The sequence below is a fragment of the Odocoileus virginianus genome, chromosome 15 (genome assembly GCF_023699985.2).
Source record: "Odocoileus virginianus isolate 20LAN1187 ecotype Illinois chromosome 15, Ovbor_1.2, whole genome shotgun sequence".
In the NCBI taxonomy this organism is placed as follows: domain Eukaryota; kingdom Metazoa; phylum Chordata; class Mammalia; order Artiodactyla; family Cervidae; genus Odocoileus; species Odocoileus virginianus.
The window spans coordinates 13,413,951-13,437,758 of NC_069688.1; the positions used below are offsets into that span (position 1 = coordinate 13,413,951).

At 46.9% G+C, this 23,808-nt stretch overlaps 3 protein-coding genes across 17 annotated transcripts in view; 2 read left to right on the forward strand and 1 right to left on the reverse strand.

Moving 5' to 3' along the window:
• The window catches only part of MTSS1 (MTSS I-BAR domain containing 1), a 159,500-nt gene extending 149,476 nt beyond the window's left edge, over nucleotides 1-10,024 (forward strand). For 2 of the 10 annotated variants that reach the window (XM_070477026.1, XM_070477027.1), the window contains 5 exons: nucleotides 2,469-2,588; nucleotides 3,420-3,614; nucleotides 4,860-5,033; nucleotides 5,378-5,540; nucleotides 7,282-10,024. In XM_070477026.1, coding sequence (XP_070333127.1) covers nucleotides 2,469-2,588; nucleotides 3,420-3,614; nucleotides 4,860-5,033; nucleotides 5,378-5,540; nucleotides 7,282-7,976 — 1,347 coding nt within the window. In that variant the 3' untranslated portion in view covers nucleotides 7,977-10,024. The remainder of the gene's footprint in view (nucleotides 1-2,468; nucleotides 2,589-3,419; nucleotides 3,615-4,859; nucleotides 5,034-5,377; nucleotides 5,541-7,281) is intronic. The other 8 variants (XM_070477032.1, XM_070477033.1, XM_070477030.1 and 5 more) reach the window with 5 other exon arrangements.
• An 864-nt stretch (nucleotides 10,025-10,888) lies between these two features.
• On the reverse strand, nucleotides 10,889-18,132 carry NDUFB9 (NADH:ubiquinone oxidoreductase subunit B9). Its single transcript, XM_020899994.2, has 4 exons — nucleotides 18,032-18,132; nucleotides 14,798-14,990; nucleotides 14,115-14,228; nucleotides 10,889-11,198 (listed from the first exon to the last, which is right to left on the reverse strand). The coding sequence occupies exons 1-4, from the start codon at nucleotides 18,130-18,132 to the stop codon at nucleotides 11,067-11,069; spliced, it is 540 nt and encodes a 179-aa protein (XP_020755653.2). The 3' UTR covers nucleotides 10,889-11,066.
• Nucleotides 18,133-18,179: 47 nt separating this feature from the next.
• Nucleotides 18,180-23,808, forward strand: part of TATDN1 (TatD DNase domain containing 1) — a 31,960-nt gene continuing 26,331 nt past the window's right edge. For 3 of the 6 annotated variants that reach the window (XM_020899989.2, XM_070477039.1, XM_070477040.1), the window contains exons 1-2: nucleotides 18,180-18,291; nucleotides 23,720-23,785. In XM_020899989.2, coding sequence (XP_020755648.2) covers nucleotides 18,180-18,291; nucleotides 23,720-23,785 — 178 coding nt within the window. The other 3 variants (XM_020899988.2, XM_070477038.1, XM_020899993.2) reach the window with 3 other exon arrangements.

A 23,808-nucleotide genomic window follows, 5' to 3' on the forward strand; every position in this document is an offset into this window, starting at 1 on the left:
AAAAAGAGGCCATGCGCTCCAGCCTTGCTGTGTGTGTGTGGATCAGGCTGAATGAAGCGGGGTTTCTGCCTCCAGTCATGTTGAGGGAAACAGAAGGTGGGCTTGTTGGGATTTACTTAAATCTGAAAGCCAGTGCCTAAGATAAATGCTTGGCTAAGCAACTCTAGGGTAGTTTGAGTAAACTCAGGGATGCTGCAGAATTTAATTGAGAATTCTGTTTTTCTTGAAAAAGGCATTATGGCTGCTTCGAAGGCAGAGGGGAAATTTGAGGAGATTGTACACCTCACACAGGCCAGAGGGTGTAGTTTCCTAGGGGAAGTTTTATTACCTTTATTTGGGTGGGAGAAAGGGAGCACACATCCGTAAGCGGGGCGATCCCTCAGGTGCACGGGTGTAAATGAACGCCACGTGGCAGGATGTATTCAGGATTCTCCCACTGTCCTCCACTCTGCTCTTTACAAGTTGTGCCCGTGTGCCCAGGAGAGATGGGGCCACGTCTGCAGCAGGGCTCCTGCCTAGAACCGTCCACTCCATCCACTCAAGGGGCTCTTCAGAAAAAAATGAGCAGTAGTCAAAGGAAATAAGAACCTGTAGTCCTGGGGTGCTTTACTGTTTCTTTTTTTCAAATTGAACTTATTTTAATTAGAGGAGCCAAAATAAGTAGTTCTGGTAAATTATAATGGTAACTGGCTTTTGTTTACAGTTGGTTAAGCACTACATGCATAGATACACACACACGTGATCTCATTTAATCTTCATCCAATAGATATTATTGATCTCTATTCTAAAGAGGGAGGAAAAACGAAGTTTTAGAGAGATCAAACCCATGGTTCCTAGCCTGGGAAGTGGTAGAAAAAGGACTTCAAACTTTCAGACTTCAGATCCTGGACTGCTAACCAAACACTGAGCTGGGGAAGCAGCCGGGACCTCCAGTGTGGGGTCTGCCCTTGCTTTGGCTCCGAGGAGCCGTGTGCACATGGAATGCCTTTTTGGTTCCTTGCTCTTGGAGGATGGGAGCACCAGCTTTCAGATTTAAGTAAATCCCAACAAGCCCACCTTTTGTTCCCCTTGACATGACTGGAGGCTGAGACCTCGCTTCATTCAGCCTGATCCACACACACACACAGCAAGGCTGGAGAAACCTTCCTTTGGTGGGTGAAAGTTGGGGGACAGAAACGTGAGTCTGGCCTCCTTGCCAGTGAATACAGGGACACTTCTGGGGAGAGAGTAAAGAGGCTCAGACTTGCTTATATGGATGGGATGAGATTGCAGTTAACAGAAGAAAACTGAAAGCACATGTCTGGGTGGGCCCAGAGCATGCCCCCTGGGGGGACAGTTACATGGAAGAGATGGTCATTGTCACTCATCCATTCAGCACTGCTCGGCACCTGCCACATGCCAGGACAGGACCAGTATGTCAAGATGGAATGATGAATTAACAGGCAGTCTCTGCCTCGGCTGAAGCTTAGGACCTGGGAGCAGGTGCTTGGTTGACACTGGGAGACGGGTAGGGACTGGAGGTTTATAATCAGATCAGCCTGAAGAGATGTTTTGTCAAGGCAGACCTCAGTTCTGTGATGTCTCAGATCTTACCGGATGGTTCATCCTCCCAATGACGGCCACTAGAAACATTGCCCTAACCACTGGACTTGACTGCCCACAGCCTCAAAATCACCCCCCAGGCAGAAAGACCTAAAATCATGTCCTGTGAGGATACAGCTTCACAGCTGGAAACCACCCCTTGGGGATCCAGAGGCTGCATGTGACAGAGAGAGAGAGAGAATCCGGAAATTAGAGCCATTCTGAGGAGACAAGGGGCTTCCCTGGTGGCTCAGTGGTAAAGAATCCACCTGCGATGCAGGAAACGCAGGTTCAGTATGTGGGTTGAGAAGATCCTTTGGAGAAGGAAATGGCAACCCACTGTGGTATTCTTGCCTGGGGAAATCCCATGGAGAGAGGAGCCTGGCGGACGACAGCCCACAGGGTCACAAAAGAGTCGGACGTGGCATAGTGACTAAACAAGAGGCAGACGTGGAGCCAAAGCCCGTGCTGGGCGGTCAGTCCTCATGTAGTGACACCCGGGCACCCGAGAGACGTGGAAGGTGGCACAGGGAGAAGTGCCCTGGGGAACACAGGAGCCCCGCACCGTGACCCAGGCCAGGCACGCAGCCCATGCACTACACACACCCCGACGTCAGGGTCCCGGGCGCCCCACAGTCCGGCAGGTCTGGGTCTCACTGGGCGTCACGCTTCCTTTCCAGGGCTTGGAAGCCTCTGTGTGGGCGCAGCTTTGGGGGGAAATAACCCTAACTCTGCTTCTCTCATCCTTCTCTCTGTGCATGTCTGTCTCTCTCTCTCTGTTGCGTGACCTTCCTCCCCCCCCCCCGCCCTCCCCCATCTTTTTATTTTTTACGGGTGTCCTTTTGTGGCGGCACGCGGTCCCTGCGCGTGGTCCCTCCCGGCTGCAGAACTCGTCCAGCTCGGCCTCCTCCGAAGCCTCGGAAACCTGCCAGTCGGTGAGCGAGTGCAGCTCGCCCACCTCGGTCAGCTCAGGCTCCACCATGGGCGCCTGGGCGTCCACGGAGAAGGTGACCGGCTGGGGTCCCAGCCTCTCCCCCGACACCCCCTCTGCCAGCTGCTTCCCGCCCAGCCGCAGGAACCCAGAAATGCAAAATCTCCACCAAGAGCGGCCCCTCTTGGGACAGAGGGAGGGACGAGACTGAGGGGTTTTTCGGGAGGGGGTGCCTGGCTCCTGAAGCAGTGACCTTGCGGTCACCCAGAGGGAGAGGAAGGGGTATGGGGAACTCGGAGGTGTGAAGGCTTCTTCCCAGCACATGGATGGTCATCCATCTTTCCTCCTCCCCCTCCCCCGCACCCCACCCGCCGTGGCCACCTCGTCACCCTGTCGTTGGATGTGACATTCCACTGCGTCAGAGGCTGTGTGCTTTCCCGCCTTTTCGTTTGCAGCCCCCGCTTCTTTGCCCCAATTTAGAATCTGCTCCTGAACACTCTGATGATTTGGAAACCTGGAACGAACAGCTTCAGCTGATGGTGTTGAGTTTTGAAAGCTGCATAATGAGATGAGCATATCACCATCACCATGAAATTATTAGTGGAATAATCGAAGACCATTGATCACTGCACATTAGGGACACCGATCATTTCCAAACTATTCTAAAAGTAGATACAGTATTTTCCCCCACTGAATGCTTGGTGTCAGATAAACATGCATTCTGTGCCCCCTGGAGCTCTTCTCTCGCATCATGGACTGTCCATGAGCAGCAGAGTCCCTGACATTTATTTGTAAATACTCAGGTCTCCCCTGTCCCTTGAATGTCAATGCCATCTTGTACCTCCACGTTCATCCTGTTGTATTAATTTTTTTTTTCCTTTTTTCCTCCCCCCTTTTTTGTTTCCAGTTGTCTAACGGGTTTTCTCACTATAGTTTATCAAGTGAGTCCCATGTGGGGCCCGTAGGGGCGAGCCTTTTCCCTCATTGCCTGCCCGCCTCCCGCCTGCTCCCTCGGGTCACCTCTGTCCATCTTCCAGACTACGCTCATTATTACACCATTGGGCCCGGCATGTTCCCGTCATCTCAGATCCCTAGCTGGAAGGTTTGTGTCTCTCCGCCCTCTCCCCTGTCCCTCATTGCTTCTGTGCTCACCCCTCTTCTGCCCCCATGATTCTCACCCCGATTCGCCCCTCAACCCCTTCCTCTCACACTCTGCCTTCTTCCCCATAACACCTCCTCCCTGAGTAAATTCTCCCAGGGGTACCAGCAGCTAGCAGGCAGCGCTGAGGCAGAGATGTCCACGCGGAGCTGGGGTTGGAGGGGCCGTAGGAGACACCAGTTAACCCCGGTTAGGCCCCAGTAGACCCAGATGGAGCACGGTGGGGATGTTTGGTTCTTGAGTGTACGTCCCGGTTCTGCCCTCCTGGGGGATTCCTGAGGGAGCCGCTGATACGGGGACTGTGTACCCCAGACTGTTCCCCTGAGTCCCTTATCGGGGCATGGTAATAGAACCATGACCCCAGATAGGTTTTGGCTTTTTTTTCTTTTTAAATCTTCAAGTACATGCAGACTTTATTTTCAGTCTTAATGGTTTATATTAAGACATATAAACCAATAGACATTGCTTCAAAGCAATAAACATTGCTTTAATATAAAAAGAAGTTTTTATATTATTTCCTAGCAAGTACAATTGACGCCCAGAGGATATTTCGAGAGGTCCCTAACTGGAATAGTAGGCCTCTAGGCAGCCTGCATTTTGAGCAAGTGGTGCAGACCTCTCAGACTCCTCAGAATCCTTCTTCCAACCCAGGGACCTTCCCTTCCTCTGTGAGGACCTCAGAAGGCACGCCCCCAAGTGCCCTTTGGGGCTGCTTCCCTGAAGTGAGGGTCCGCCTCAGGGAAAGTGTCTGACGTTCTCTAGTGCCCCCTGGTGGCCAGGCTGTGCAAGTGTGATCAATTGAGCCCGTAGGCCAGGGGCTCCCTCAGACATGGGGGAGGGCCTAGTCCCTGGGGATGTCTGTCCGCTGGCTGGTGCCTTTAGACACGGCAGGCAGTTGGTCAGCTGTTTGGTGGCTGTAAGAGTCTCCCCCAGGCTCCCTGCCCAGTTGTGGGTTTTCTGTCCTTGGGCAGATATGAGGAAAGGAGAGGTACCCAGGGGGTCCCCAAAGGACTGTCCATTCCCTTCTGCTAGCACTGGGTGAAGGGAAAAGGGGCTGCTGGTCTGTCCCAGCGTGAGCTCCCCCGCGGGGACCAGCTGCCTTCCGTGGGTGGGCAGCTGTCTGGGGGGTTCTCTGGCCTCCAAGTGGAGGCCGAGGCTCTGGCACCTGACCACGCTTGCTCCACTCAGGACTGGGCCAAGCCAGGACCTTACGATCAGCCTCTGGTGAACACCCTTCAGCGCCGCAAAGAGAAGCGAGAGCCAGACCCCAGCGGAGGAGGCCCCACTGCGGCAGGAGGTGCCCCCGCCACTACCGAGGAGGCCCAGAGGCCAAGGAGCATGACCGTGTCGGCCGCCACCAGGGTGACGCTCTTGTTTTCTTCGGCTGGCCGGGGCCCTCCACACCAGGCCAGGGGACATGTGCTGGCCGGCGGCTGGAGGGACCCGAGCCCTTTTCCCCGACTCCCTGGTCTATGGCATTTAGAAGGCCCCCAGGGAAGGTCTCGGATGGGAGTTAGACTTTAGAACTTTCTAGAGCCTGGGTAGGGCCCAAGCAAGCTGACAGCCTCCTGGGCCCACAGACCCAGTGGTGGTCATGGGAACAGAGTAGGATCCAGACAAGGCCCCACTGGAAGAGCAGAAAGGCTCTGGGGCTATCAGACAGGGACTCATGGCCCTGGGGGCTCGTCTCTTTCCTCCCACTGCAGCCTGGAGAGGAGGTGGAGGCTTGTGAGGAGCTGGCACTGGCCCTGTCTCGGGGCCTCCAGCTGGACACCCAGAGGAGCAGCCGGGATTCGCTTCAGTGCTCCAGTGGTTACAGCACCCAGACCACCACCCCCTGCTGCTCCGAGGACACCATCCCCTCCCAAGGTAGGCAGCCTAGGCTTTCCAGCCAGGCTTCCTGAGCAGTGTCAGGTGAGGATGGGGGGCCCTCCCTCCTGGGAGGAGGCAGGCGTCCGTCCAGACACCATTGAGCATCTTAGAATGCTCGGGGGGGCTCTGCCTGTGATTGTTAGGTAGCTGCCATCCAAGGAAGTGGCCAGACTTTCACAGCTTCGCTTGTTCTTCACCTTCAGGGTTCAGGGCAGTTCCCAATGTGAACACAAGATGCTGTTAATGGTACTTTATCATTTGTGTTTGGCACTTTATAATAAGCACTTTGGGTTTCCCTGGTGGCTCAGAGGGTAAAGAATCCACCTGCCAATGCAGGTTTGATCCTTGGGTCAGGAAGATCCCTTGGAGAAGGATGGCAACCTACCCCAGTATCCCTGCCTGAAAAATCCTGTGGACAAGGTTGCAAAGAGTCAGACATGACTGAGCCACTAAACAGACAAAAACAGACTAAGCACTTTATTGTCCCATTTATTTGTCACAGCCACGTCTATAACATGTATGCATGCTCAGTCGTGTCCAACTCTTTGCAGCCCCATGGACTGAAGCCCACCAGGCTTCTCTGTCCATGGAATCTCCAGGCAAGAATGCTGGAGTGGGTTGCCATATTCTCCTCCAAGGGATCTTCCAGACCCAGGGATCAAACACCGCCTCCTACATTGGCAGGCAGGTTCTTCACCACTGCACCACCTGGGAAGCCCATGTGTATATTTATCCTCATTTTACATACATGGAGACTAAGGCCCAGGGTTCACACAAGTAATAAGAAGCAGAGCTAGAGTTTGAAGCTAAGATCTGTCAAGAGTCTGAAGCCCAAACTCCTAACCTGTTCCAGCCAAGTTCTCTATGAACCGCCTGTCTGACCCGTCTCCCCAGACAGCCGCAAGGCCAGCATGATGGCATCGCAGCTGCTAGGAGATCTCTGCATTGGCCAAGCCTGCTGGCAGTCCTCCATCGAGGTCTCTGACAGTGGGTCTCAGTGGAGGGCCGTCTTGCTCCCCAGAGGACACTTGGCAACATGTGGAGACATTTCTAGTTGTCACAGTTGGAGGGGGTGCTACTGGCGCCTAGCAGACAAGGCAGGGATGCTGCTAAACATCCCGTAATACAGCCCAGCCCAAAGACCCCCACACCCCCACCCCTGGACTGACCTGGCCCAGATGCCAGAGTGCCGCTGTTCAGAAACGCACTCTGAGGTGTTCGGCCGGGACGCCTCCCATTCCCACGTGACCCTGTGTTGGGAGGAGGTGAGCACACTGCACTGATGGAACCTGTCTTTGTGCATAGGTCTCAGAGACTCGTTGCCAGTTCCATTGTTTCTCTAGTCTTTGCACTAGTGAGCTGATCATGAGGGAGGTCTGTATGGTCCATGTGGGGTTTGTTTCTCACATTATATTCCAGGCTGGAGAGGTTATTTCCTCCTTCCACCCTCTCTATTCCTCCCAGAGGGAGCCAGTTTTGCGTCCTTCCCAGCTCAGCGGCATTTGAGTGCAGGCCTGTTGTATCCAGCTCTGCTCTGGGTGCTCAGGGCTCCCTTGGTGAACAAAATGACAATCCCCGTTAGGGAGTTCTTAGATGGTGGGGGCCTGGAAACCCAGGGAGGCTTGGGATAAAGTTGCGGGTGAAGTCCCTGGCCTCTGGGGCCTTCTGTCCTCCCAACACAGAGAATGAAAAAGCACAGCCATTACCTTGGAGATTTCTAATCGCATCCTATAATCAGTTTCAGATTATGATTATTTCTCTGTAAGTGGTGACCAGGAGGCTGATCAGCAGGAGTTTGACAAATCCTCCACCATCCCAAGAAACAGCGACATCAGCCAGTCCTATCGAAGGATGTTCCAAGCCAAGCGCCCGGCCTCGACCGCGGGCCTTCCCACCACCCTCGGACCTGCTATGGTCACCCCAGGGGTTGCCACCATCCGACGGACCCCTTCCACCAAGCCTTCTGTCCGCCGGGGGACCATAGGAGCTGGTCCCATCCCCATCAAGACACCCGTGATCCCTGTCAAGACCCCCACCGTCCCAGACCTCCCCGGGGTGCTGCCAGCCCCTCCAGATGGGCCCGAGGAGCGGGGTGAGCACAGCCCAGAGTCACCGTCTGTGGGTGAGGGCCCCCAGGGTGGCACCAGCGTGCCCGCCTCAATGTGGAGCGGCCAAGCCTCCGTCAACCCCCCTCTTCCAGGCCCGAAGCCGAGCATCCCCGAGGAGCACAGACAGGCGATTCCAGAAAGCGAGGCCGAAGACCAGGATCCCCCAAGTGCCACTGCCTCCCCAGGCCAGGTTCCAGAGAGCGACCCTGCAGATCTGAGCCCAAGGGACGTCCCGCAAGGAGAAGACATGCTGAATGCCATCCGAAGGGGCGTGAAACTGAAGAAGACCACGACAAATGACCGCTCAGCCCCGCGCTTCTCTTAGGCTCTCAAGAAATGCTGCCAGTGGGGAATGAACTGTCTAATTAATAAGACCTAATTTGTCTTGATCCATTCCAATCTATAATCAAAAGATTTTGTAGGCAACTCAGAACACAGCTCTTTTGAAAGTACACCTTTAGATAAGAATTAAAAGTAACATATGTAACTGACATAACCTTGATCTTTTAATTTGTAAATATCAACAGTTTTCTTTCTGCACATTTTAATCTTAAGTTTCTCTTTTGATTTTTCTGAAGGTGCCAAATTCCATTTAACTTTTTTACAAGTCTTTGTAAAATTTTAAATGCATAAGGGCGGGGGGAGGTCGGGCAGGGGAACCACAAGGTTAGTGAGTTCAGAAGAAAGGATAACTATACTTAGCAATTTTTCTTTTCTTTGTTTTCCTGCAAGCTTTTGTAGATGCATTGTAGTAGTCTGGCTTAGGAGCAAATTCAAGTTATTTTAATGTACAAACAAAATGGATAAGGAGTAAAAATCCTTATCCAAGCAAACTACTTTCGGGATGAGAAATGCGGGAGTCAGCTGATGAGCAATATTTGGAGTGAAGTAACTCTGGAAATGGTAGACTGTGTTGGGATTGGGGGGAGGGTCCGGGGAGGGGCACACTGTCAACATAGCCGATCCTGTTACATTTAAGGGTAGCCTTGTAGGTTGAAATTTCTAGTAGCTTCATGGTAAATGCATCCGAATAAGCCATACTGGATTGCAGTGTTTGTTTCTGTAGGGTGTTTAAGGACTTCCTTTCTCCCACGATTCCTCCTGACTGCACACAGCACCCAACTCCAGTCCTGTGCATGCGGCCACCGGGTAGACACAGAACCCCCACTTCAGTTACTCGTCTGTTATACCCACTCTCATTGAGTCCAAATGCATCCAAAATGGTAAGGCAGTTTTAAAAATGTGAAAACATTTAAAAATGATAGCAGGGAATTTCTTAGATATAGCAAATGCCTTTTACTTAACTGTGCCCAGCAGGCTGGGTGCGTTGAAAAGCCCAAATATTTTGAAAAAACTCGAGCGGATTTAACAAGGGTAACCAGCTTGGAGTCTAGCAACTTGCCAATGTGTTTACCAATCTGGGGGCTTGTTTTTCTTATCTTCTTTTAAATAAGTGGCAGTTAACTGGCTTCATACTAAACATCAGAGAGGAGGATTTCTTTCTTGTCACCTGGAATCTGACCACTATACTGTCCTCTTTTGTATCCTAGGTAATGTTTTTTGGAATGGATTTCTGTCTTTTATTTTTTAAGTGAAAGTTAAATTTGTTATAATGCCCATCCCCTAAAGCCAACAGAGATTTGTAGATTTAAAGGATCACATCTGGGGACTGTGATGGTGTTTTAAGAAAAAGAAGGCCGGCCTCTTAGTGGGGTCAGTTCAAAGTGCTCATTTGGGATCGAACCTCTCAAGGAGAAGAGCCCGGTGGGTCTCCCAGGGCCTGTGGATCTCTGTTGGTGGCAAGCTTCGGCTACATACTCTTATGCTTTAATACATAACTGCATTGGATGCGAAAGAAATGTACCTGTATAGTCACTGTTCTATATATTAACATTTAACACTGCTGTGATCGCTCAAGGACATTTTATGTTATGGCTTTAAAGCAAAGGCATGATTATTAGAAACTATTTAAGCTTTTTTTCTTTGAAAAACAAGCTCCTTTTACAGAATATAAGCAACAGTAGTGCCTGTGGTTTAGCCCACCAATCTTGATGACTAAAAGTAGCTGATGCATTGTGCATATGATGCTTGAGATGGTTTTTGCAAAAGCAGAAATCACTGCAAGGTAATTACGTTAGATAAAAGTGGTATTTTAAACCTTTGAAATAAATGGATGTAACTGTACCTTGGTACAGCTTTTCACTTGTTTAGTTTTTAAACGTTAGTATAATCTGAATAAATTTAATATAAAATGTTGCCAAATTCAATGTAGAAAGAATGTGACAAAACACCTTGGGTAGTTCTGTTTGTGTTTTTGCATATTGTAAAAGCAGTGTCACAGCTAAAAATAAAGAAATCGTTTCTAAAGGTAAATTATTGTGGTTTAGTTGCTAGTTTGTACTGAGAGTTGACCTCTCCCTGTGCAGTTTTTTGTTCTAAACTTGTATAAATAACAATTGTGTAACGTGTCTCCCTTCTACCTTGTAACAGTTGCTTCAGCCTACATTATAAATAAAGAACCACTAGAAAAAAAAGCCCTGCATTTCAAGTCTTATTAAAATTCAGGCTGAGGCCTTGGTCAAATGTTAGAAGACGGGCTGAAACTCACATCAAGCTTAGTTAGAAAACTGACATCATTTCTGTGCACCCTAAGAACACTTAGTTGCCTGACCTAAGTGTTAGGTTCCAGTGAGTTTAATATTAACAGTTCCAGTGAGTTACCAAGAACTGAAACTAGCTGGGTTTGGTTGAATTTTTTAAATGGCTTTACCTTTAGAAAAAAAAACAAAAACTTCATTTAGTTTTTGCCACCCTTACCTTTGTGTCTGCAGACAATCCAAGCTACAGTAGAGGAAGCAAAGCTGGGAAACTGCCTTTGAAACGACTGTCACAAAAGTGCCATTCAGATCGAATGCTTTAACCCCAGCCACCAAACTCCAATCCTGAGAACCCGATAAACTGCATGCTTCTTTGCTGAACGTGTGCTTAAGAGTGGTCCTTTAATCAAAGCTAAAATTCCATGAGTGGAATCTAGGAAACAGGAAAGTTATCATACACACTCACTACTGGCCTGCTTTCTCTTAGCCTCTCATGCCTTCCACTCGTTACAGCCGAGTTAAGCCTTCAGCTCAAGTTTATTCAACTAACTCTTGTATCTGGTTCTGCTGTGTAGTTTTCCCTTGATAGCATATTTACCAATATGACTTAATGGGGATGAACAGAACACATCTGACCGACTACATTTCACATACTTTTCTTTATATGCATAACTGCTAAGAAAATGACAGCGGCCCAATCATCCAGCATGTCACTCCTCAGAACACGTCAGTCATACCAGGTGGAGTTATTTTATTAGGGCAAGTGTGTGTCCTATTAACTCATCTCACTTGCGAGCGTGACTGTGAGGCATCTTCCTCTACATGGGCCGCTCCCGGGGTCTGGTCACGATATGCCACCAGAGAGGGGGCAAGTCACCTTGCTTTCGGGCTGGGGGCAAAGCTTCAGTTCGGGGACCACCAACCGGGGTTTCCTCCTGCAGCTGCTTCACCTAAAAGAGCGGTAAAGAGGGAACAATTAGAACAGGGGTCAAACTGATAGTCCGATCTCTGCTGTGGAGCAGTGTCAGCGTCGTTTCTACTCTGTCACATGACACTGATCCTCACTACAGAAAAGGGCTGTTTATACAGAACTGCATTATTTCTATGCCCGTATTTTAACTCAGACGCAAAAGCTGTTCTCCTCAAAGGTTTTCCCATTCTAAAACAGCAAAGCTGAGAACAAACCCTTCTACCCCACCTCCTACTCATTAAGCAAAACCCTGACAATTACTACTTCAAGTTCCCCTTATGGCCCCTTCAACTGACCACTCCCCTCGGCATGTTCTCGTGTCTCTGCAAAGTGGTCTCCGAAAGCACTGTTAAGAAACCTCAATTTGAATACATTAGGGATGTTCATTTAAAAGCCCTCCAAATAGCAATCAGGTACAAATGTGCTCAGTCCTGCCCCCTGCTGCCTAGCTACCCCTGTTCCAGCGAATCTCAGAGATCACCACTGTCCTAATAGAGGAGGACAGCCAAGGCACCCACTTTCCAGAGCCATGGTTTTTGAACCTCCCTACAGAAAACCAATTCTGGGTTGTGGCAAACCTGGGCTACAGTAAATGTGCTGTTTAACAATGTCGATGGAATAAGTAAAGGAGGAAGGTTTTGGGGAGAGGTTATCAAAGCGATCAACTGCAAAATGAATCTGCTGCTCTCCATGAACAAACACACCTCAAGTTCTCAAATGCTCACATACTTCTTAGAAAACACTGCCCTCCTTGATCACAAAATCATGACTTCAAGTAACCCAATATCCCAGTAACCAGTGTCCTCTTCCAGCTCATTTACTTAAAGGCCCCTTGAACATAACTTCTTGAACTCACAGAGGCTCCCAATTCCCACATTCTCCCACCTAACTGGCCCTTCTCTGCATCAGTCTCCTGTGTACGTCCCTACTTGACCCAGCTAGACTCCATCACGAAAATCACTCCCTATGGAGGAACTTCAATTCCTTGTCGCTCCTGACAGAGAACAGCCACACAATCTACCTTCAGGCCTGCACCAGTACAGCTTAGTATTGCTAAAGAGAAAAAAAAAATTCCTGAAACAAACTGGAGTTACTACACATTTATTCCCAGCCTCACAGGGGCCTTCACCACCCTACAGCAATCTTGCTGCTCCTCTCCAGCAAACTCATCCTCTGCCCACGCTTATCACACCTTTTCATGTTCTACAAACATGCTTTGCCCACTCCCTGGCTTTTCCTTATTTCACTTAAAAAAGAGAAGCCTGCACATGAAAGTCTGTCATTTCCCCACCATCTAAACTTCTAACCCAAAAGTATTTACCTACAGCTTCTGTCCAATAAGAATGGAGGAAGAATCCCTTCTCCTTTCAAAGGCCCCCACACAGGCTCGGGATCCTCAAAAATTTTCCTTCTGTACCTGTTCCGTCTTGATTCGGCATTACCAGACTCTCCCTCACCCCAAATCTCACCAGTATGTATGCATCATTATTTATTTTAAAAGAAAGTAATCTCTCGGTCTCCAGTTACTGCCCCATTTCTTCGTTCTCCTCAGCAAATGTTCAAGTCATCTCTCCCTCATATTTTCTCCTCCTCACCTTCCGATCAATCTTTGTGTGAAAGATAAGCTCAAGTCAGGGCCACTAATGCCCTCTCTGTAATTAACACCTTTCGATGTTATTTCCAGGACTCTAGACCACATCAAAGATGACTGACCCTGGCCACTGTTCCTGAAATACTTTCTCTTGGATCTAAGGATCTCAAACCTTTCTGTGGCTCTCTGCCGGCCTCCACTTAATTCAGTTCCTCTGCTGTGGAGAGGGAACCGGGAAGAGGCCCCCATTCCCTCTTCTGTGGCTTTTAAAACAACTGATAACACCCACATTTCTATTCTGAGCCCAAATCTCTCCTCTGAGTTCCAAATTTGCACATCCAATCACTGTCTGACACCTGCATCAGATGTCTCATAGGATTCTCAACTTTAAGATTTTTAAACATTTACAACCGAACACCTGATTGTCCTGACATCTGTTTTCTCTTCTCTTCCCTATCTCAATAAACACCACCACCAAACTCCACATGTTGAAGCTTAAAACCTGGAAATCATTGATTCTTCCCTGTCCTTCACTCCACACGATACCCCCCACCCCAATCCAATCCCTCTTCACATCCCTGCAAACAACATCCTGAAGCTGCTTCCTTCCACATCCACCGTACCGATCCTAGCGCTGGTTGTGTAGTCTTTGGACTAAACTACTGCAATAACCCAAACTGGTCTCTTCCCTTCTCCACTTGCCCTCTCCAATTTATTTTTCACACTACCACAGACTGAATTTTTTAAAACATAAATCAGGGCTTCCCTAGTGGCTCAGTGGTGAAGAATTCACCTGCCAATGCAGCAGATACAGGTTCAATCCCTGATCCAGGGAGATTCCACATGTTACAAAGCAACTAAGCCCGTGTGTCACAGCTATTGAGGCTGTGCTCTAGAGCCCGGGAGCTGCAGCTACTCAAGCCGACACACCCTCAAGTCTATGCTCAACAACAAGAAAAGCCACCTGCAATGAGAAGTCTGCAAACAGCAACTAGAGAGTAGCCCTTGCTTGCTGCAACTAGGGAAAAGCCCTCACAGCAATCTTACCAGCACAGCCAAAAAATGAATTAAGTTTTAAATACATACATAAATCAGTCATCATGAGTGGAAAAACACCCAAGGCGCTGGTGGAGAAGGTTAATAGATTATAAAGTCAAGCAAAGGATTATGGAGGGGAAGGAGAAGAGAAGCAAAATTAAAGAACAGAAGAGCCCAAAGACCAGGAAGCACATTTAACCGATTTCTAAGATGGCTGTAAACGCTGTATTGAACACACCTCAAAGAGAAAGCACAGGCAGGACTCACCTCCCGCTCCCAGCTCTCCCTCCGCAGTTTCCTCCACTGCTCTCTCTTAGCAAAGTAGTCAGGATACATCGCCTTCTCCGAAGGATGCCAGTCATCTAAGCACCACTCGGGAACCTGTCAGGAGGCGAAATCACAGCGTCATTCCGCAAGACACATTTACATGTCACTGGGAGGGCCTTCTCAGGAGACAAAAATCAATGTATTTTTATAACAATTCTAAGTTCCAGACTTGCTTCTGACACTAAGCCATACATAGCAGAAGACCAAAATAAAGGAGAACACCTTAGACTGAAACAATCTAGGACCGAAAAACAGCAAGGTCAGTCCAAAGAGAACTGGCATCGTCCCCCCCCCCGCCCCCACCCAAGCTCTCTAAACATCCAATGTGGCTTTATGTTATTTGGAAATACCACTTAGAATACTAAGCACCAATTAAAACTGCTTAACTTCAAGATCCAAAAATGAGTTATTGACCCATTCCTTAAGCACTTTCCTTTGTCAAAATGTTTACTGCAAGACCCTGGCTCTGAGTTTGGAAAGAAAAGTCTTGATAGCATCTGGGAGAGAGGAAACTGACACTGAAAAAACATGTAACTGTCAGAAAGAAATCTAGCTGCCCTTAAAAGGTGAGTGGTTTCCGGGGCTGAGGTCTGAAATTTGACACACCTGTGGTCCTCACCTACCTTGTAACACTCGTATCTCTCATAGCAGGTGCCCCCCGGAGACTCAGGGAAGATGTACGGCTGAGGATGCTGACCATACCAGAATTCTTCCTCTGCCTCCCTCAGCAGCTGGGTGGCCTTCACCATGTCCTTTTCATTCTTATGTTCATCAAACCGGGCTCTCAACAAGCAAGCAAAGTACCGGTATTTATCCCTTAAACCAAAATGGGTTCTGGAGATTAGAAATGTAATCTACTCGATCAGCAAGTATAACTATCTGACAGTTATCTGACAAGAGGGGTACTTCCACTAATGCCTCCCAGGTGAGTAATGCATCTTCCCAGCTCCTCCCCGGACCCTGTCAATGGAGCAGCCACATCATTATGACAGCTTTCTTGGCAGTCCCCCTCAAACACCAGCAGCAAAAAACTATTGTATTAATAAACACAGCCTAACTTCTTTCCCCATCTCCTCTATAGGAGGATCATTCAATTCATCGAATGACAGCTAACTTAACTTCCTCCTACCTTGTGCTAGACACTGAGCTAAATTCTGGATACAGATGTGGAAGGCAGGTATTACACAGTGGCACAGTGTGGCTCAGAACAGACCTGGGTTCAAATTCTGAATCTGACACTAGCTGCATGACCTTACACAAGTTCTGGTCAGGTTCTAGAAAGTGTCAGTGAAACTGTTCCTCAGTCGTGTCTGACTCTTTGCGACCCTCATGGACTGTAGCCCACAAGGCTCCTCTGTCCATAAGATTTTCCAGGCGAGGATACTGGAGTGGGCTGCCATAGATGCAGAGATCATTTATGGGGCTTAAAATTTTTTTATTAAATTCTTAAAACAATAATTGATATACAATGTTGCATTAGTTTCTGGTGTACAGCAAAGTGAATCAATTATACATACATACACTTTTTCATATTCTCTTCCATTATAGCTTATTATAAGATACTGAATATAATTCCCTGTGCTATACAGATCCTTATTATAGACAATAGTCTGTATCTGCTAATCTCAAACTCCTAATTTATACCTCCACCCCAACTTCCCCTTTGATAACCATAGTTTTGTTTTGTCTGTGTGTCTGTTTCATAATTAAATTCATCTGTATATTTTAGATTCCAAATATAAGTGATATCATATGATATTAGTCTTGTCTGTTTGACTTACTTCACTTAGTATAATCATCTCTAGGGTCATCCACGTTGCTACAAATGGCATTATTTCATTCTTTTTTATGGCTGAGTAATAACAGGGCTTTGATAATTCAGACCAGAGATGATAAGGGCCTGAAGCAAGCCACAGTGATGGATGGTGACAGGAGAGAAACATTTAAACTACGAATTTATGAGAGCAGGCTCTGGAATCAGATTGCTTAAGACTGAGTCTTAGCTCTGCACTTACTAGCTGTCTGATCTAGGGTAAATTACTTAAAGTCTTTAGGCCATGGGTTCCTTCTCCATTAAGGTGTTAATAACATTATCTGTATCTTCAGGCTGTCCTTAAAGATGTGATAAACTAAAACATATAAAGACACTTCACACAGTGCTGGGCACATCCTCAGTGCTCAATGTCAACTACTAATATTATTACAGTGGGAAGAGACTTTACAAAAATCAGTGTCCAGTTGTACATGGCATATAAGTATGTACGTGTGTATCTGTGGCAGAGGGGTAAATTTGGAGCACCTGAAGATACTACTAAGACCTAAAGCTGAGTGACTATATTACTAGTAATGCCATTAGCTGAGGCAGGGAATTTGGGAAAAGAGTCAAAATGAGGTAGTGAAAATAAAAGTAAGTTCAGCTTCAGCATACTGTAGGTAATCTAACAAATAGCTAGAAATACAGCTCTAGAGACAAGTCCCAACAATAGATGAGGCTGCACAGGTATATACAGCAATAACCAAGTGTCTAGAATGGACCCATGCAGAACAAATAGCACTGTGAAGGCAAATGGAAGAAAAAAAATATCAGGAAAGTACAGAGAAAAAGATGTTAGGAGATTTAAAGGAACGCTGAGTTAGTGTTATCATGGTAAATACATTTATCCTTTCCTCCAAGGCTAATATTAATATTCCCAGATGTAGTTCAGCACTGCCTGAATTCTTGATGGCTTGACTTGCTTCATCTTATAAAACTGATAATTCCCTATGCTGTTTACATGTGTCCATCTTCCCCATTAATCCACAAACTGCTACAGCTAAGAAAAAAGCCTTGTTAACATTTATTTATTCATCAGCCAGCATAGAACCTGTATAGCAAATTCTGTCATGAATAAAAAAAAATTAGGAAAGTAATGAACCCTACAGCCTTGAACCTCGCCATCCTGCTGCCTAGCAAAGAGAAGTAAGTTGATGACTTACAATCATCCCAAATATATAAAATCTGGGCTTCAAGGATGCCCTTCACAGCTTTTCCAGATATGCTCAGTTTCCTATTGCTTAGAAGTTTTCCTCAGAAGCCCTTCTCCTTAGACTAGGTTTTATGATTCTAAGGGAGTAGAGGTCTTGCATTCATACATCTTGGGTTACCCCAGCATGCATTGCACTTAGATCACAAAAATCCGTGTTTTAAGACTGTGTTCTAAGACTAGTTCCAGATGGACAAGAGAGGGAAGAAGAAAATTATGCGGGAGGTAAAGAATTATGTGGGATGAAGCTGACAAAAAGGACTGGATGAAGCTATAAAGAGGAAAGCTGATGGGAGTGGGGTGGGGGTGATGATGATGCTTTGGAGTTAAGACACCTGAGTTTTAACCCTGGCTAGGCCACTTACCAGCTTCAGGGCCTTGAGCAACTTACTCTCTTGCCTTTTCTCATCTATAAAATAAGGCTAAATCACCCCTAACTCCCAGGAGTGCGAGGAACAAAAGAACGCACTTGTTATTACTAACAATATTAGGAAGAGGTTACAATAGGAAGAAAGCTATTATTGAGTGAGCGCTGGAGGGACAACAAAGTCCATCTGTGGTACTTCCTGTCTCTTAATTGTTATGCAACCCTCTGCGTGGGTACCGTGTCCGTTTTCCTGATTAGAAAACTGAGCCCGGAGCCAGATACACAAGTCTTCAAGGTCTCCCAGATGTGGGCGATGAATTCCGCATTCGAACACGGGTCTAGAGGCGGGCTTATGGGGGCGAGGGGCCGTGTTCCCACCCCGTCCCCAAAGTCCTTGAGCCGCCCGGTACCAAGGGCCTCTCAGCCCCCGGGGTCAATTCCCCACGCCCTGGCTCCCCATATCCCACCTGTGGATGCACCATGATTCCAGGTGTCGCAGCGCCCGCTTATAAAGCCGGAGCACCTTCTGCTGGTGGGTCAGATAGGCCGCCGAAGACAAGAACGCCATAACAGCCGGCTCACCTTCAGCAGCCCCGGGGGCTCCCGGGAAACCGGATGTCAGCAGCGAGGGGGCGGGGCTGCTGGAAGGGCGGGGCGATACAGGGCCGTTTCCGCTTCCGTCGAGGAGAACCTGGGGCTGCAGTCATGAGTCGTTTCAAATTCGTGGGTAAGAGTTTGCCAGAATTGGGGGCATTTCGATTCCCGGGCGTCGCGCACCGCTGCTAGAGGGCCCAGGACGTGAGCTCTCCAGCTCTTTGCCGGGTTGAAAGTGCACTCCTCGGAAGAGGGCGCGGGGAGGCCTCTGGGTGCTGGTAATGCTCTGGTGCTCAGTCTGGTGCTGGCTTCACTGGTATGCTTATTTGTGAAAATTGATGAACTTCGCAGTTATGACTTGTGCTCTTTCCAACACATTGTTGTATTCAATAAAAAGGAAAAAAAAACTACTAAAAAACTCAAAGCCAGACGTTGTATTCTCCTGTAGCCTCCGTGCACCTCCCACCCCTTACCGTTTGTTTGGCGGAGAGAAGGATGGGGTATGGCTTCAAGGGACGCGTTCACTCACTGATTCGTATCGTAGTTCATATCACAGTTACTGAGGCCTCTGGTGGACCAGGCACCGGCCTAGGAACACAGGTCCTGCCCTTAATCTGCTGGCACCAACACCTGGTGGGGAAACTGGAAGACACACACAATGGGAAGAGAAGCAAGTTCTGTACTTGGCAAGTACACTAACCATTCAGCATCGGTAGAACAAGAGAGGGAGAATTCGACAAGGACTAAAAGAGTAAGCGTATTTAGTACCAGGCACTCAGGAAAGGTGGGGGGCGGGGGCGATGGGGGGGCGCGGACATTGTAAGAGCTAGGATTGGAAGGCTGACTTGGGACTTGAATGTGTTGCTGAGTTTAATTTTACTATGCATAGAGGTTCACTGGAGGCTTTTGACAAGGAGCATTCCTTAAGTAAATCATTGGGTGCCAGTTTCACATTGGGAGCCTTGGGCTGTGGGATACAGCAGTGGGTAAAGCAGGGCATGCGCCTTCTTTGTGAACTTTCTAGCTACTTGACGTGGGAAAATGACAGCCTTTGTGTAGGTTTGGTAGGTCACAGGGAGAGGCAGGGAAGCATATCAGAACTTGAGCAAGGGCATTGGAAAAGGGAGAGAAATGGGGGAGAGGTACAGATGCACATTTAGCAGCTGAGTGTTTATGACAAGTAAGGGAGAGTAAACATGATTCAGGGTTGGGATAAATACCTCAATATGAAATGGAAGCCTGATTAGTTTGGCAGTGGGTGGGCGATGTAAGGAAATCCATTTGGATTAGGTAAATGTGAGAATCTTAACAGGACATCAGGTGGAGCCAGTTACTGGCCAGTTGGAAATGTCTTGCATTCAAAGAGGTTAGGATTATAAACTTAGATCTAAGTTGTTTTGGGCAGTTTTTTTTTTTTTTTTTTTACAAAGATTGTGCTAAGTATGTGGAATTATAAAAAATCTAGTGGTACAGTTAGTTTTCAGGCTGGAGAGGTATGTACAGTCCAAACAAATGCAGAGGAGCGTGGCACCTTACAGCGCCATGAAAGAGGTTTTTTAAAATACCGTGGGAGAGCCTGGGGTGGGGGACAGGTAGGTCCTCAGAGGTTGTAGACCCTTTGCAGGTGTGGTGTCTCTCCGCCTCTTTATTACAGTCTGTGATGTAATTGATGGGGTAGATGGGGTGAGAGCCACGAAACACTCCACAAAGAAAAGGAAACACACTTTTTAAAAAGTTTTGTGTTTGTCATAAAAACTTAATCCTTGCCTCAAGTTATGTCTCTTTAAATCCTTTCCCTAGCCTCCAGAGTGGTCTGTATAAAAAAGTCAGCTACATTTGGCTCCTGCTTCAGATCTTTTAGTTACTGTCCTCAGGATAGTTGAAGTGCCTTAACGTAGCATTGGAGAAGGAAATGGCAACCCACTCCAGTGTATTCTCTGGAGAATTCCATGGACAGAGGAGCTTGGTGGGCTACAGTCCATGGGGTCGCAAAGGTTCGGACACAACCAAAGCGACTCAGCACACAGCCTAGCATACAAAGCCTTCCTATGGTCTGGTCCTGCCCACTTTTCCGGCCTCATCCTTTTTATGCTCTATAAACACTTGGAGGTGCTGTTTCTTGCTTCTGAAAAGGTTTTAGAGTCGCAGTTTGGGACCATAATGTCCCCGCTGTCTCTCATATCCTCTTGCCTGGTTGACTTTTACCTACCCCTTTACCACATTATTTTACAATTAAAATACTTATGTATCTGCCTTTCCCATTAGTCTACACTCTTTTAAGGCAGATGCTTGGTGGTATTTGTCTTTGTTCCCAGGGGCTTATTTAGTACAGTGACTGTTCAGTGGAAGTATGAATGAGTGGGTAAAAGAAGATGTGTAATTTTAGTATAGATGGTAAGAAAATTGATAAAAGAATCTCAACCAGATAAGCTAGAGAAGACTTCTTACAGAAGGTGGGTTTAATTGAAAAGTATTTCTTTCTGTATGCTCTTCATTTCCACTCTCCAGGGGTAAACAATGTTTAAAATTTATATCCTTCCATAGTTTTTACATTCATATGGAGACATAAAAATAGGCAAACATATTAGATGTGTGTCTCTTTATAACAAAAATGGGATCATACTATGCATTCTATCTTTGTTATGTGAGTTTATTCCATGCCATTTAAAAAGTTCTGCCTATGACCCACTACACAAATTTCTGCCTATAGTACTCATGAGCAGTACTTTGGAAAACAACCTTTTAGACCCATGGACAGTTGTTCCATGAACAAGCTTTACATGCAGCAGTTGCATGAAGAATTACACCAGTGGAGGAAGTTCCCTGGTTGGTCTAGTGGTTGGGATTCAGCGCTCTCACTGCCATGGCTGGGGTTCAGTCCCTGACTGGGCAACTGAGATCCCGTAAGCCAAAAGGTGTGGCCAACTTTTTTTTTTTTTAATAATAGAAAAATTAAGCCAGTGTTATAAAAGCAACCTTAGATTTTTATTTAGGAAAGCTGACTATAGCCAGGTTGTAATCCTACATTACCCCCTTCTCAAAGCGCATAACCAATGGCTGCCTGTTTCTAATCTGGGGAAGGAGGGCAGGAAGCAGAAGTATTTGTGTTTTATGGGAAATATTGCTTCCTCCTAGGAGACACTTCCACATTGTGTCTTAGGTTATACTTGAGACTAATTTCTGTGACATTGTCTGCATATCATACCACAAGTGACCATCTCCTCAGTCTGAATAGTAATAAGAATCTATGCTTAATCATTGCAAAGTAATAAAATTTGGAATGGAGTGGAGCTCCCTTTTCAGTGCTGGTGAGTTCCTGCTCTAAAAAGTAAAGTTGCTCAGTCCGATTTTTTGCAATCCCATGGACTGTAGCCTGCCAGGCTCCTCTGTCCGTGGAATTCTCCATGCCAGAATACTGAAGTGGGTAGCCGTTCCCTTCTCCAAGGGATCTTCCCAACCCGGGGATCAAACCCAGGTCTCAGGCGTTGCAGGTGGATTCTTTACCAGCTGGGCCACCAGGAAAGCCCTCCTGCTCTACAACTCACCCACCAAAGGTCACTTAAGGACCCAGAGTGAAGGATATACCCCCGGGTGATGGGGTGATGGCAGTGGTATGTAAATCTTGATGCATTTACAGAATTTCTCTGGATGTCTTGTGTTTAACTTTGAAATAATATAGTGCCCTTCTAAAATTAAAAGCTAGGTTATCCCCAAGATTTTCCAAAGTAAAATTGATACTCCAGGGAATCTCAGGGTGTTACATACTCTGGAATAACCCTCGTTTGAAAAGCAGAGGTTTAGAAGATTCCCATTTAGTAGCCTCTGTGCCCACTCCCATCAGATGAACCAGTGAGAGAGCAGCTTGCAGTAATTAGTAACAACTACCTCAACCTCAGGTTGATCCTGGGGAATCAACCAGCTGGGGGCTCTTAGGGACTGTCAGGAGCACTCCCCTCAGTGTGACGACTAGAAATGAACACAGACATTGCTGGATGTTGGGAGCAGGGTTGGCAGGGAGGGGACAGCTCAAACGAAGAGAGGGACAGTAAAATCACTCTCCACTGTGAACCTCTGCTCAATAGCACAATGAATTTCTTCCAGACTTCTACACACACCTGTGTGTGGGATGCCCTTTCTGTTTGTCAGCTTTTAAGCTTCAGCTTTCTACAAGATCTAGATCTTCTGTGAGGCTTTTTCATCATTCTTGCCAAAACTGTTTGTGCTCCTTCTTGGCACTCTGAAGCTCAAAGCTGTAAAGTGATTATTTACAGGCTTAAAAGTGTATAAAGCTCCTACTATATACCAACCATTATGCTAGCTTCTAGGGATACAGCATTGAAGAAGATAAACACTTCTTGCCTCATGTTGCTTACAGTCCAGCTTATTTTTTGTTTTTTTTTTTAATTTATTTTTTTATTGAAGGATAATGTACGGAATTTTGTTTTCTGTCAAACCATCTTATTTTATATCACAAATTTTATTTCCAGTTCCTATATAGACTAAATTCCTAGAAGGCTGGGACCAAGTGACAGGTCTTGTTCATTTCTGTACCCCCTAACTCCTTACATAATATTTTGGCATAGTGTGGGTCTTCATAACTATTGGGTGAATAAAGAAAATAACTTATTGCCCTCTCTGCATCTCCACTTGTAATTCAGGTTCTCTGCATTGCAAATAGGAACTCTTGACTGGTTCCAGATGAACTACTCTGACTCCATTTGCCCCCTTCAGGTCCCACCTTCTACAAAGACACCAGAACGAGAGGTCTAGAATACCAGTCTTGGAAGCCATCAGTGCTTCTTGGTGCATCTGGTGTTTTAAAGACAAGCGTCTGTAACATGGTTGAGTTTGCTCTTTTCTGGTCACTCCCCTCTCTGCACTTTTCTCCACGATCACTGTGTTATTTCAGACCCCGGATGCTTTGTTTCTGCTGCTTCCTCTTATCTGCAGTTTCCTATCTTCTGCTGGGTAACTCCCAACTTATCCTTGAAGATTCGGTTCAAGAAGTGCTTCTTTCTGGAAACCTCTTCTGGACTAATTACCAGACTAAGTTGGGTGGTCCTCCTGTGTGTCCCACAGTGCTAGTGTCTACTTACGATTTCTTTCTTTAAAAAAGCAAACTTGTTTATTTCAATATTTAAGATCCTGTGTCAGATCTTAGTTGTGACATACTGAATCTCTGACTCTAGCTGTGGCCGGTGGGCTTAATTGCTTTATGGCATGTGGGATCTTAGTTCCCCAACCAGGAATCAAACTTGCATCCCTAGCATTGCAAGGCAGATTCTTAACCACTGGACCACCAGGGAAGTCCTCTAATTGTAAGTTCTTAATTGGCTATTAAGGAGTATGCCTTGCCAGTTCTGCAGTGAGTTTCTTGAGAGCAGGACTACTGGCTTTCATCTTGGTATCCCAAGTGTCTAGCACAGTGACTGACAAGCAGTAGGCACTTAGATTTTGTATGAATGTGTGAATGAAAAGGTTAGTAACTGAACCTTTTATTAAAGTAAAAATTTCAAATAGAGGCCCTCCATGATGATGTGTTTTGTTTTTGCTTTCCACAGATGTTGGTATCAACTTGACAGATCCTATGTTCAGAGGAATTTATAGAGGGGTTCAAAAGCATCAAGGTAAACTTTTCTTTTGGTAAGCT

What these genes read in the sequence shown, in the direction of transcription:
- NDUFB9 (XM_020899994.2), bottom strand. Translation starts at nt 18,132, where the DNA reads ATGGCGTTCTTGTCTTCGGCGGCCTATCTGACCCACCAGCAGAAGGTG. An exon ending in GAATCATGGTGCATCCACAG is followed by an intron (nt 14,991 to 18,031) that starts GTGGGATATGGG and finishes TTTTGGTTTAAG; the next exon opens with GGATAAATACCGGTACTTTG. An exon ending in AGAGATACGAGTGTTACAAG is followed by an intron (nt 14,229 to 14,797) that starts GTAGGTGAGGAC and finishes GCCTCCTGACAG; the next exon opens with GTTCCCGAGTGGTGCTTAGA.